This window comes from Ambystoma mexicanum, chromosome 2q (assembly GCF_040938575.1).
Source record: "Ambystoma mexicanum isolate Mex_15411 chromosome 2q, UKY_AmexF1_1, whole genome shotgun sequence".
Lineage (NCBI taxonomy): Eukaryota > Metazoa > Chordata > Amphibia > Caudata > Ambystomatidae > Ambystoma > Ambystoma mexicanum.
Genome location: NC_090924.1, coordinates 348,340,326 through 348,354,211, shown reverse-complemented (window position 1 = coordinate 348,354,211; position 13,886 = coordinate 348,340,326). Strand labels below are relative to the sequence as shown.

The window sequence follows — 13,886 nt, the reverse complement described above, 5'->3', positions numbered from 1 at the left end:
AGTGAAGGGCAGTAGAGCCAATAAAGGAGAAACGCCAAGTAAGCCACCCCAAGAGAGCAAGATTATTAATCGCCACTTATCCTATCCCAACTAAGAAAATATATGTCAGAGGAATCCAAAAGGCATAGCAGGCTGGATGAAATGATAAGAGAGAGGGCAAAGGGGGATCAATTGAACATTGTTCAGAGAAAAGAGAGTAAGCCCAAAAACCTACTGAAGGAGTTACCAAGAACATGTACAGAAGAGGACGAGAGACTATTTAAAAATAGCGTACTAAAAGAACTTTGGAGCGAAGAAGAAAATCTTTGAGAAGAGACAGTCGGGAGAAGGGAGTCATTCTCCTGGCTTCATTTAGTTGGTTAGAATAATGGTAGGATCAGGTAGAACTCGTTTTTGGGCAGCTGATTATTATTTGGAGATGTTCTGATGAATGATGAGCACCTTAGTTATTTATATAGTTAGGGAAAACCCTCATAGCAATAGGGAAAGATAGGCATTTTTCCAATATTGTAATAAATAAGCAGTGGAAATGTAAACACTTTGTCTGCAATCCTTCTTCTGACCCGCCACAGACCACATATAAATATTTTAGCGTTAAAAGCAATGGCATAATGTTACTGTATGTGACCAAATATTTTGATGAAAACATAATATTAACTCACAATTTGTATAAGTATGCATATTTTAACCCAGCTCATTCATCATTGTGAGATGACATTATGGCTAGTAAGTAGATGAATTCCAGTTTACAGCATATCCATTCAGCACAGAATGTGAAAATGAAAATGCATTTGCACAATCAAGTCCCAAAGTACACCTGGGGTCAGGGGTGTAAAACAATCATACTCAGAGTCATTTTAGCTTTGACTCGGGCACTTTTTTCTGCTCAATGTATAACCACAAGCATTCAAAACCTTTTGCAACTTCAATGCTCCCTAATCGTTACACCATAACATGATTTCTTCTTCAAATATTTGCATTTCACTCAGAGTAACATGATGTCCAATATGAATCACAAAAATAAACATGTCTAGCATAACCCTTTCTCAAAACAGTATGAGCACCTGGGGGTGAGCGCATAAGAAAATAAGCTTCTTTGTAAGCTGGGAACATCCACCCCGCCATCCTCCCCCAAGCTCCGTTTCCCTCCGGTCTCTGCTCCCACCCCAACCCACTTATCCGATTCCTGTAGCAGTGCATGGAAATGAATGAATTTCCATTTTTCCATGACTGCAATTTGTTTTAATGAACGGAATGCCTCCAGTACATGACCCATTCATTCAAACAAACAGATTGCTATCAGCATCCAGGATTAAAAACTAGGGGTGCTAACAGCAACAATACCCGATCTAGCAGGCTGGATCGAGCGGTAACAGCACCGAGGCCCACCGTTATAACTTAGGCTCTGGGTTGCTAACCCCCCAATCCAGTCCATCAGCTCCCGAGAGCTTTAACAATTGGCCTCATTGCTGTTACCAACCAATCCAGCCGGCCTAATCGGGAACAACTGCTAGAATTCATACTTTCAACATATGTATACAAATACACATATGGCCTCTTACGAGTCACCCGGTATGGAAATAACGGTGGCGTTAAACCCGCAGCCACCGTTGTTTCCATACCGGGTGATCTCGAGTCCTGCAGGCGGAGGTGTCATTCTGGTGGGTTTTGCACCGCCCGCCTGCAGGCGGACGTGGAAACACCAGCACCATCACGAGATGGTGCCAGTGTTTCCATGGTCCCCATTCCCATCGAGTCCCACGGGACTGGATGGGAATGGGGATTTACCGAATTCCGCCTCCGGAATTCCCAGGTCACTGGGGTTGTAATGCCCCGGTAATTCCGGGAATCACGGAGGCGGAATGGTAATACGAGTCCGGCGGTAACCGAGCCAGAAAAACCGGCAGTTTACCGCCGGACTCGTAATGAGGCCCATTGTGTCATAATACCTGTTTTTACTTTAAAGGCATTTCTTAGACTATCTGATAATTCTGAACGTTGGAATAACACAAAATTAGGCAACAATGTGATAAATTCTCTACGGAGTAAAAACAAATACTAACATAGCTTGTTCTATGTGCTGCAGTCCACTGGGTAGTACTTCAATTATGTTTTAGATCTCGGTGCTATATCGAAGGAGAACTAACCATTCCCCTAAAAGAAAAAGGAGTGAGTGAAGTAGCTTAGCAGTAGCTCACACAGAGGACCTCAATTACATTTTTGTTTAAGAGTTCCAAGGGACGCAATTCGGTTGTGTCTAATGAAGTTTTACAGAATGCTTATAAAACTCTGAGAAGCAGGTTCTCTTAGTGATGGCAATTCACCAGTTTCTTTAGTCGAAGCATTAAGGTATGATATGCAGAGAACCATAGGGCTTTAACCTTCAAGATCTTCAGTATGCATTGACTGGTCCTAGTGACAGAGAGCACTGCTTAAACATTCAGGATTTCTTTCGGAAAGTCTACATGCGAGAACACAGCTAAGAGAGCTTTTACAATAGTCTGAATGGTCATTAAATGTAGGTCCACAGCTTCTGGGTATTTTCGCTGAAAGGTGTCAACAGATGACTCAAAATTTACTTGAAGGTCTCTACTTATTCAGAGACACAACCAAGACTGGTAAGTTTAAAACTGGTATAACACACAGTCTGGTGCTCAACCATTCTCTTAACTTCATTTAGGACATGGTCCTAAGTGACTCCCCCCCTCTCTGTCTTTTGTTCAAGGCCACAGCCCAGGATAAGTCACTCACAGTCTCTGGGGTTCTGTAGTGTCCAAAACACTTATTTCTTGACTCTGAGACTCTATATCTTCCTTGGGCTTGTAAAGGGGTCGCCACAAGTTAGTCCTTCTGGATTTTGCTACTAAGTACCACCACCAGGCACCCTTAGGTCATACAACAGGGGTCAAGCTTCAGACATAGCATACACAGATGGACTTGAGGTGATCTCAACCTTTATCCTCTGCTTGATCTCAAAACATAGCCTCCAAATGTAGCTCTGTACTAAGCTTTACAATATTTTCTAGTTAACCTTGGCCCCTGATATGGCCCCTCTGCTCCATCTAAGGAGCACCCTCTTGGTCAAGGGTTTAACATTCTAGAATACCCTGGCCTTCTCTCCAAGACTTGCTCCCCTTCATAAGGTTTTCTCCACCATCCTTGAGTTAATGGAACACCTTGAGTGGTCTGTCCAATATCCCCCCAGATATTCCTTTCCCTCTCCTATCAGATGTTCCACCTCAACTCTGGGTGGAGGTCTCTTCTTTCCATAGGGAAATGAACATCTCCTCCCAGGGTATCTTTCCCCTGATTTCTGCTTGTGCCAGCTCTTGTAAACGCTCTTACTATATGTGCCTGGTTGCCCTTCTGGGCTGGGTTGCCCCTCAGAGTTGTATATCTTTGTTATTTCTCTCCTCAATTGGGTTTGGCCTCCCTTGATTGGCACAAACCCATGTACCTTCTCTAAAGCAGGCTCTGCTCCCGTGAGGTAGCTCCTGTCAGCTGATGCTGGCATTCTCATGGCTCCTCAGCGTCCTCTCCAGTACACCAGCGGGAGCGTTTCCTCGCTCACCGCCTTGTTCCTCCCTCTCTGGCTTCTCGTGGTGTGAGCGGGCACTCCTTTGCCTATCGTTCGCTTGGTATAGAATTGTTTCTTAGGCTACAAGCTCACCATGTCCTCCACGTGGTCATGTCTTCTCTTGGGGCCCTGCCAACTCAGAACAGCCCTTTGCTTCACCGGCCAAGTCTCTCTCCCTCTCGTGCTTCTCTACTTGTGATTTCCCAGGCCTCCTGGGACTGCCACCATCTAGTCTCTGGCACTTGCCCTGCTGGATTCTCAAGTTGCTGCTACGCCACAGCTCTGGTTTCCGTTCTGTGCAGTTGGATGAGTTTGAAACTTGCGGGCTCTCCGATTCCTGCCTCCTGCAGGTGCTGTGCTGTTCGGGGTCTTCCCAGCCAACGTTTGTCTTACTCTTTCTGTCTCCCTCCATCCCTCCCTCCTGGTTCGCTAAAGTTCCCTTAATCAACATACTCACCTCAGTCAATTGATTATTTTCATTTAAAGGGACATAGTCCTTTTCAGTAAGATAACGGCATCTCTGCAGAGTTTTTATGTCCCAGTCCTGATGTAAAGAGGTTTCTGGTATTTGAGAGTATCCCATGATGTGTGTAGCGTTAGGGAGTTCCTCGTGTTAACAGGGGTCCTTGTCCCCTAAGGGGGAGCCTCTTCCGGTGTGGTCCCTCTTGCCGCTACCCCTAGGGAGGGTATTGCGGTGTGGGCTCACCTCCCTAGCCTCACAGGAATGGGCTCCCTCTTGGGGAGAAGGGACGAACTCCCTCGATTCGTCCCAACCTCCTTCGATGCCCTTCCTTTGGGTCGGCTCTTCTCGGCCTTGCCAACTCCGCACAGCCCTGTACCTCGTTGGCCAAGTCTCTCTCACCTTTGGCCTCCTCTCCTGGTGTCTTTCCGCATTTCCTCCTGGATCTCCTTCCGGGTTCTTCTCCTGGGCCGGCTCAGCTTGTCCATGTCAACTTCGCACAGCCCTGTGCCTCGTTGGCCAAGGTTCTCTCCTCCTCAGGGTTCTCTCCCAATATCTTTTCTCTCTCTTGTGAACTCATCACACCAGTTAGTTTTTTAGTGGAAAACCATTGGTGAAGTGGATAGAAATTGAAAATACTAATACCAGATTGAAAGTTGATGTGTTCATCTATTTTAAAAACAGTGTTTTCATAATATTGTTAAAATGTATTCTCGGATCCTGCACATAGGCCTAGATATTCAGTGGCTGTAAAGCAAACGTACAGCTCATAACCCTTGGCATGTAGCTTATGGTAATGAGTGGAGTCTCTAGACTTTCGCTTCTCACACCTGCCAATTCTCAGATCATTGTTGTACATAAGATACAATGTAGGTTTTTGAGAGTGAGAGAAAGTGAGTTTGTTTTTTTATTTATAAAGCACAACACTGCTGACTGCAGCTTCAAGGCCCTCAACAAATGAGCATTACAAACTAAAACACATAGAAGACAAAATCAAACAACAATAAAATCCAAACATTAACAATAAACAATACGGTAAACTATAAGCAATAATTGCAAAAAAATCACAGGACAGCACATTGTGATGAAGTCCAATGCCTGGACCTTCGTTGAGTGATCATGAGCCAGGAGACTCAGGAAGCTGGTTGCCTAAACAAACCAGTAATGCAAAAATACATTTCCCACAATGCCCCCTCAAAAGAAAACCCAGACAGTATCCAGGAAGAGCAGTTAGGGGATGGGGAAAGAGTAAACCTGGCAGAATACCTAGTCCTGTCATCAATAAAGACAGGGGAAAACCCCAGAAAACCTGTCACAGAGTTCAAAAATCGAAATTGTACAACCAAACCATCCTTGGGTGGACTACTTCTCTCCCAAGCACAAATCCCGGAACAAATCAGGGAAATTAAATGATCCCTTCAAGGACAGTGAGGCCATAGTAAAGCCCTTCAAGGACTAGCAGACCCTGGGGGGAACCTAAACACCACTAGGGAGCTCCTAAAACACGTGCCTTGCCAACAGCAGCACAGCACGATATCCTCCACACAAGAAGCCTGTTCAGCTTCTCCCTGCACAAAATGGCCACCAGATTTCTAATAGTGTCAACCCAGCCCTCATATCTTCAATCTGACTATCAGGAAGTGACAGAGCCCAGCCAATCCTAACCCTCACACAGTTTAGGCTCACAGCTGCAGACTATCAGCCTGACGTGAGATGTGATAGTTAAGGATTCTGCTTTCTGGCCTATTCAAAACCTGTGACTCTTTGAAAGAGACAGTAATAAGACGCGTTACTTACCTGCAACTATAATGAATCTACTTCTGAAGAAGAGAACATAACGAATAACAATAAAGATTGCCCACGCTAACAGCTCAGGAAGTCTTCATTCTATTAAAGACGAGGAGGCGAGCATTATGCTTTTCTTCCTTTAATACTGCCATAATATCATTTAAAAAAACATGACTTTTTAAACTTTAGCATTTGTGCTTTTCTGTTACAACAAAGAAATAGCCAAACTGAGGTTTTAAAAGTCCAACTAAAGTGATCCTTCCTTCAAGATGACTATAAAACTAAAACTCCCATGATGCCTATGGGGTGTTGTAGTCCTGACCCTAACTCCTGCTCCAATCAGCTCATAGGTCAGTCTATAAGAGCCTTGCTCCCCAGGTCCCTTCCTCTTTCTTTTGCGGTCCAACTCTTCGGTAACGAACTCAACAGTTTTATGAACAATCAACTCAGGATTTCCAATCTAACTGTGTCCCAGGTCCATGAACTGTAACTCTTTGCAACTCATGGGCGAATAACTTGACTCCGCTGTGAAGACTCAGTGCTCGTGATCATGCTGCTTTCTGGTCGTCTCCTAGGGAAAAACTGAGAACCAATTATGAGGGTGGGTATCACGACAAGTTGAACATCTTAAAAAAATCTTACATTAGTTCAACAGTTGTCTACACTTCGGGTGGGATATAATGCTCGCCTCCTCGTCTTTAATGGAATGAAGACTTCCTGAGCTGTTAGCGTGGGCAATCTTTATTCTATGACAAGACAGGAGGCTTGCATTATGCTTATTCAAAGCTCGCTACCACTCTATCAGGTATATTGGATACAGGTTTAAAATAAAATGTCTTAAAGGTCGATTCAGATGACCAATATGCTGCTTTCATTATGTCTTGGAGTGGCACTCCGGCGGAGAAAGCTCTAGAAGCCATAGCGCCCCTCGCAGAATGTGCACCAAACTGGGATAAGTCAATTCCTGCCCACTGCAGGACCTCGCGCACCCATCTAGCTATTGTCACTGTCGCTACTGCATGATAAGGCTTCCTACGCGCTATTAGCAGCTGTGTAACACCTAGCGGTCTGTACTGCGCTGTGACGGTCTCGTAATCTTTGATACATTGCGCTACACATAATTTTTTGTTTCCCGTAAAATAGGGGTATGAGACAACACGTGAATCTGATTTCGTTCGCTTGGTTATTGTAAAGGCCACTCCTTCGGGATAGAATATTTTTCTATTTATTTCTAATGCCTTAACGTCCCATACTCTTCGGCATGCCGTAAGACACAATAACATTGCTAGCTTGCATGACAGCTGGGATCGGAATAAATTACCGTTATCTGGCCATTCCAGGAAAAGCCGGAAGACCTCTTTAACATCCCACAGGGTTGTGTATCTCGGTTCTGGAGGCTTTTTCAACTTCATACCTCTCAGGAGTCGCAGCACTGTGGGGTGTTCGCCAATGGCGTTACCCTCAACTTGATCGTGCCCTGCTGATATTGCGGATCGTAATACTCCTATTGTTCTAGAGGCGTTGCCTTCCTGAAATCTCATTGCTAAGATGTTTAGCAGTTGCACTACAGGGGCAGAAACGGATCCACACTCTGCTCTGCACACCAGTGCACCCAACTGTTCCATGCGGCGTTATAGCTCTTAACGGTGGAAGGCGCCCACGAATCTCTGATACAGTCTGCAGCGAGTCGCGAAATGCCAGGCAATTCCCATTTTCTCCTGAAACCCTGCAGGCCATTAGTCGTAGAGTGCCCGCTAAGATTAGCGGATGCGCTCTCCCAGTCGGGTCGAGTAGAAGGTCCGGCTGGTGCGGAACAATCCTCGGAAAATCCGTAGAAAGTTCCATCACTACTGGAAACCATGGCTGAGATTTCCAGATAGGGAGCACCACTATTAGGTCTGCTTGCTCTCTGCGTACCTTCGCTAGAGTCCTCGTGATCATCAGAAACGGAGGGAAGGCATAATGAAGCGCCCCTTTCCATGATTGGAGAAACACGTCTGTGCCAGCTGCACCCGGGTCTATCCTCCAACTGAAATATGTCTGTGTCTGAGCGTTCAGTCTGGACGCAAACAGATCTATGTGTACTGGACCCCAAAGGTCTGTTAACGCTCTGAACTGAATCGCTGGAATCCACCAGATATCGTGAGTTCCAGTCTGCTACTTCGTTCAGATTCCCTGGTAGGTATTCTGCTGTAACCGTTATCTGATTCTGCAGGCAATAATGCCAGAAATCTTTTGCTAACTCTGCCAGCATGCGGGATCTCGTTCCTCCCAGTTTGTTTATGTAACGCACTGCTGAGATGTTGTCCATCTTCAGCAGCACGAAGCAGTGCACTTTGTCCTTCGTAAAGGCACGCACTGCGAACGATCCCGCTAATAGTTCGAGACAGTTTATGTGTAGTTGTAACTCTTGTCCTGACCATTTTCCCCCTGTCTCTACGCTTTCGCATCTCGCCCCCCATCCGGATCTGCTTGCGTCTGATTCTATAATGATGTCTGGAATGTCTCCGAAAATCGCTCTGCCATTCCAGGCTTCCATGTTGAGAAGCCACCACTGAAGCTCCGAAAGCGCTTCCTGATCTAGGGTTATCAGCTGGTGATAACCGAGTCCTCCCTGTAGATGCTTTATCTTGAGCCTCTGTAATGCTCGATAATGCAGTGGGGCTGGAAAAATCGCTTGAATCGAGGCTGCTAGGAGGCCTACTACTCTCGGTAGAACTCGAAGAGAGATCATCTCCTTTGCTATCAGTACTCTGATCTCCTTTTTTATCGCTCTTACTTTGTGGTGTGGAAGCTCGAGTGTAGCTTTGATTGTGTCTATGTTGAACCCTAGGAACTCTATATTTTGCACAGGTACCCGCTGGGATTTGTCCAAGTTCACTAAGAAGCCCAGAGATGACAAGAGCGTGAATATCCATTGCACGTTCTTGGATAGCGAGGTTTTGTCTGACCCTAGAACTAGAATGTCGTCCAGGTAGACGATAATATGAATTCCTCTTTCCCGAATAGCCGCTGCTACGGGCCTCATGATTTTGGTGAAGGCCCAAGGCGCTGATGCTAGGCCGAACGGGAGACATGTGAACTGCCATATCTCCCCGCCGCGCGCCCAATACTGGGAAGGGAAGCAACAGGACACCTTCTTCCCGTCTAGAGCCAAGTTCCCCAGAGGCCGTAGAGGAAGAGGCTCTCACAGACAACCCAATGCCTCAGGAGGTGAGCATGAAAGTAGGAGGGAGAACCCTTCAATTTCTGAGCGCATGGCAGGCGTTATCGCACGATGCATGGGTATTACAGGCAGTAGCGGGATTACAGCTAGAGTTCATACAGGACCCCATTCAGGGATCAGAACCCCATCCCATCCAGGTGTCCCAGGGAGAAGAAGAGTTGTTACACAGAGAGTTGCTCAGCCTAGCAGACAAGAATGCAATAGAAAAAGATACGCAGAGGGGACCAGGATTCCTCAGCAATATGTTTCTAGTTCACCGAGGGGACAAAACTCGTCCGGTGATAAATTTAAAAAGTTTGAACGAATGGGTTGTTTACAACCATTTCAAGATGGAGGGCATCCATTTACTGTGAGACCTCTTCCGAACAGGGGACTGGTTAGCGAGATTAGATCTCAGAGACGCTTACCTCACGATTCCGCATCCTCCCTATGAAGATCGCTCGGGGGGGTCAAAATATGTTTAGTTTTCCGAGCTGCTTTCCACCCCTTATGTTCAATCCCTTCAGAGGGATGTCTGGCTGACAGCTGATCGACTGATTCTTCTGCTTTCCTCTTATTGGCAAGCTGGGCTTGCTGTTCTTGAATCATGGCTTCTAGAACTTCAAGGCTCTGCGCAATAGGCTGCACACCTTGCGATACCGCTTTCGATAATGAATCACCTAATACCATCTTAAAACTCTGTGAGAGATCCGCGTCCTTTTGGTACAGGCTCTCTCCCCACTCTTCCTCAGACCACTCCGGAGAGGTGGAAGGTGGAGCACTGGGGCTGTTGGATTGTGCCATCTCTAGTGTTGGTAATACCAACTTCTGGGCTGTCAGCAGGGAACTACAGCAGCTAGGCCCCTGTTCCACAGAGATATGTGTATTGCAGGGTTGTGCAGGGCTGCTTCCACAGAGCCTGAAAAGAAGTCTCCGAACTTCTTGCTCTAGCTGTCCCCTAAATAGCACTCCGGTGAGATATGAGGTTTTTTTTTTTTAGCCGGTATTAGGTCGTTGTTTCCTCACTGTTCGCTGCCAACGCAATGAAATCACTTGCGCGCACGCGCGAAAAGGCCCAGAGGGAATGCTGGGATACTAAACTTTCCTTCCGTTCCCCTGGGTCCTACCGCCCGACTTGTTCGTCGGCGCGGAACCTCGAGGAGCGGGGCCGGGTGCCTGAGGCGAGCGTGTTCGCTCACGGCTCCGGCCCCGCCTCCTCGGAACCTGAACAATGCCACGCCGCGGAACAACGAGTGAAAGAATATTTAAAACGTCCGAACGACACGGATTACTTACTATAATCTCTTCAATTGTAAATATTACCTTATATATATATATATATACGCTCTAATATCAATGAAGGACACACTCATATATATAAGCATTCTATATACGCTGCGCTGGGGATTATGAACATACGCACACAAATATTCTAAAGAGAGATAATGTGAGGTACTTATCTTTGGCAGCAAAAAAGAAAGAGGAAGGGACCTGGGGAGCAAGGTTCTTATAGACTGACCTATGAGCTGATTGGAGCAGGAGTTAGGGTCAGGACTACAACACCCCATAGGCATCATGGGAGTTTTAGTTTTATAGTCATCTTGAAGGAAGGATCACTTTAGTTGGACTTTTAAAACCTCAGTTTGGCTATTTCTTTGTTGTAACAGAAAAGCACAAATGCTAAAGTTTAAAAAGTCATGTTTTTTTAAATGCTATTATGGCAGTATTAAAGAAAGAAAAGCATATTGCGAGCCTCCTGTCTTGTCATAGAATGAACCTTTATGGAGTGCATATTAAGAATGTTTGATGACCACAACGATCACTGTGCAAGTTAGGACTGGGAAACAAAACAATCAGAGAAAGCAGTTTGTCAGACTGCATAACAAGATACAGTTCCATGTCACTCACCTGTGACTGTAAAGATTCACAACTCTGTACTCCAGCAAGATTACAGTGTCTCCTCTGCAGGTTCTCCACCATAATCTGACCGAAGCGATCCCCCATATTAACCTAGATAAGCAAAACAGATACTATAAGGGCCTGATTATGCTTACATCTTTACAAGCAACAGAATAGCAGCCAAACAGAGCTCAAATGAACACACAATGCACAATCACAGCTTGCACCAACCATAACACACAGCTCTACGTGACTAATGTATCAACCTTTGTTCATTGCACTACAGCACATAATGCAGCAATGAACACAACCAATATGCATACCACCCCACTGTAACCAAGTAGTTAATAAACGACAACACAGTCCCCCCAAAAAATCAATGCTCCAAAAAACATACACTTACTGCATCAATCAATGCACAATCCAAAGATGGAACTCCCTGTGGCCATCGAATCAGCAACCAAACAGTGCACCCAAAAACCTTAACACACACTGTAGGATCATTAATAAATACAACAACCTCAACCAGGCCAGACATTTTAAAAGCGTGTGTGCATAGGATGTTGGTGGGTATTGTTGCAAAGGGACTCAAGTTTGTACTCCTGTAAGCTTTGCATGTATTTTTAGATGCAGTGCAACCTTCTTCGCAACACTGTAATCTGAGAACTAAGGAAAATTAATGGCATAGATCATAAATGGAATTAAAATATAAACAACTACAGGGAATGCACATGGCCAAGATCAAAGCATCACAGAGGGTTAGTAGAGCACAGTGCAGATGTACAGACAGATGTAAATACTGACCAAAACAATACTAAAAAAGGTTACTGAAATTTAGGGCAATTGAAAGCAAAAAGGTGTCCAGTTGATAGGCTCAAAGGAAGCACAAAGGGGAAGAACTGATAACAGTTAGAAACATTCTTGCAGGAACTTCCAAGAAATCTTCACCCAATGGTGGTTGCACTAAACCAAGACTGAGGCAATGCTAAAGAAAAACACTTACTGGGGCCCTAACTTGATGGGGAGTCATTATCCCAAGTGATGATGACCCCTTCTGAGGTCTACAAGGCAATAAGCACATAGTCATTATGTGGAGACAAGAGTTGAACCCTTTTTCACCGTCCAAGAAGAACAGGTTTTATGTAATTGCCAGGAGAAACGAAAGAAATGTATCCCCAATAGCAAATGCTCGTAGATCTCAACAAAGGGCTCAGAGCTTCAGATAATGTGTGCTCTGGTCTTCTTGACACCAAGGCACATATTCCAAAGACTAAGTCACCTTTGCAAAGACCATGGACGGCAGATGAGAACCTCTGAGTGCCAGGGGCTGCCACCAGATGTGTTATGGAACATCTGGAGGTGGTATATGGAGGATCCCCGGGAGCTTTCCCGTCTCCCCTTGGATGCTTGATTGCATGCCATGTCAACACCAATACAGACACAAGCCCAGGGTATTTATGAGGAGTGTTAACATGAGGTTCAAAGCACTCAGTCCTTGTTGAACAGTGTTGGGGAGCAAAACCCCTAGAAACTCAGCTACAGGGAAGGTATGTGAAATATATAAAAGTTCTGGGAGTCCAGGTATGACCAGGAGAAGCTTCTAGGAGGAAGGTGTGCTTTATTGGTGTGACAGGATCTTCCGGTGGCAGGTACAGGTAGATAGATAGGTAGTTAGGTTGGGGACAGATACCGGGCATCCACACTCTAGGGAGGACAGCTAACTCTCACCAACTGACAAGCATGGAACACAGGACAGAACACTCAGGGAACATTCCAATGGAAACAGAGAAGGCAGGCACCCAAGGTTCCAGCCAAACAGGGAAGACACAGGATACTACAGTATGACATCAAAGCAGAATATGCAAGGACTTTGCTGCTCACTTTGGGCACAGTTTGCAAGTCCACAAGTGGAAAAGGACTATCCAACGAGAGCACCTTGGATGCATAAGCCCGGAAGTGGATCACAGAACAGGGCCCAATGAGAATCGGGCACCTGCAGGGAAAGGATCAAAGAATAAGCATTTGCACACCAAGTGGACACTCTAAATACCAGCTAACACACTTACTGATAAGCTCTAGTAGCTGGAGCAGAGCGCAGTTCAGCCACCATGACACCTATGTCTGACCCTCAGATGGGGGAAACGCTATTTTAGCACTTAGATTACTGGGTCATGTGTGGGGGGTCAGAAATGAGAGGCAGACACAAAGTGGAAGTGTTTGCAACATCTGACTTTTTTATTAAAATAAAAAGGGTTAGATAAAGGCCTCTCTGTCCCTATCCTAAAGAGAGTTTCCCTACCTAGGAAAATAAAATTAAAGATCAGTCTGAGTCTCGTCGTCAAAATTATATACACACTGTCCTTGTGTCCCAAACATACTAATCTGACTCTCACACTAGAAATGAACAACTAAAGGTGTAAGGAAAGTGTCTCGGTGTATGCGTGATATAAAGTGTTAAAAAACAAACAGACAAAAATAATCCTTGGATCGTGAGAGTGGTTCCCTTCCCCTGGATGTCTCAGGGAGAATGGCAAAAGTGTCTGTTTCAAGCAACCACTTCTTAAGGATGGTAAAATGTTTCTTTCAAACAATAACTTCTTACAGAGAACTTCCTGGTATACTACCCTGCCAGGTATCAACCCACAATGTCTTATTCCTCTGTGTATCTTAAAAGGATTACCTAGTCTACTCCCCTGACAGGAATCCGTTTCTGGGGCTTGTAGATCCGCCGATATCCTTCTCTGCCAGGCATCTTCTCCCCAAATGCTTACTGCCTAATGTGCATCTTTCACCAGGTCTTCTTTTAATGTTCACACTTTCTTTCAGTATAGCACAGTTGTTTTCCTTCACTGTCCATACTGGCTGGGCTTCAGGTACTACTTGTTCCAACTTTCCACACATTGATATCTCGTATGATATGATATGATATGGCATTTATAACGTGCCTATACACAAGT

The 13,886-nt window shown here is 45.3% G+C and overlaps 1 protein-coding gene across 2 annotated transcripts in view; it reads right to left on the bottom strand.

Annotated features, from left to right (window-relative positions):
• The window catches only part of LCMT1 (leucine carboxyl methyltransferase 1), a 1,102,354-nt gene that overhangs the window by 338,405 nt on the left and 750,063 nt on the right, over nt 1–13,886 (bottom strand). For both annotated transcript variants that reach the window (XM_069647366.1, XM_069647364.1), the window contains one exon: nt 10,939–11,040. In XM_069647366.1, the coding sequence (XP_069503467.1) occupies nt 10,939–11,040 (102 nt within the window). The remainder of the gene's footprint in view (nt 1–10,938; nt 11,041–13,886) is intronic.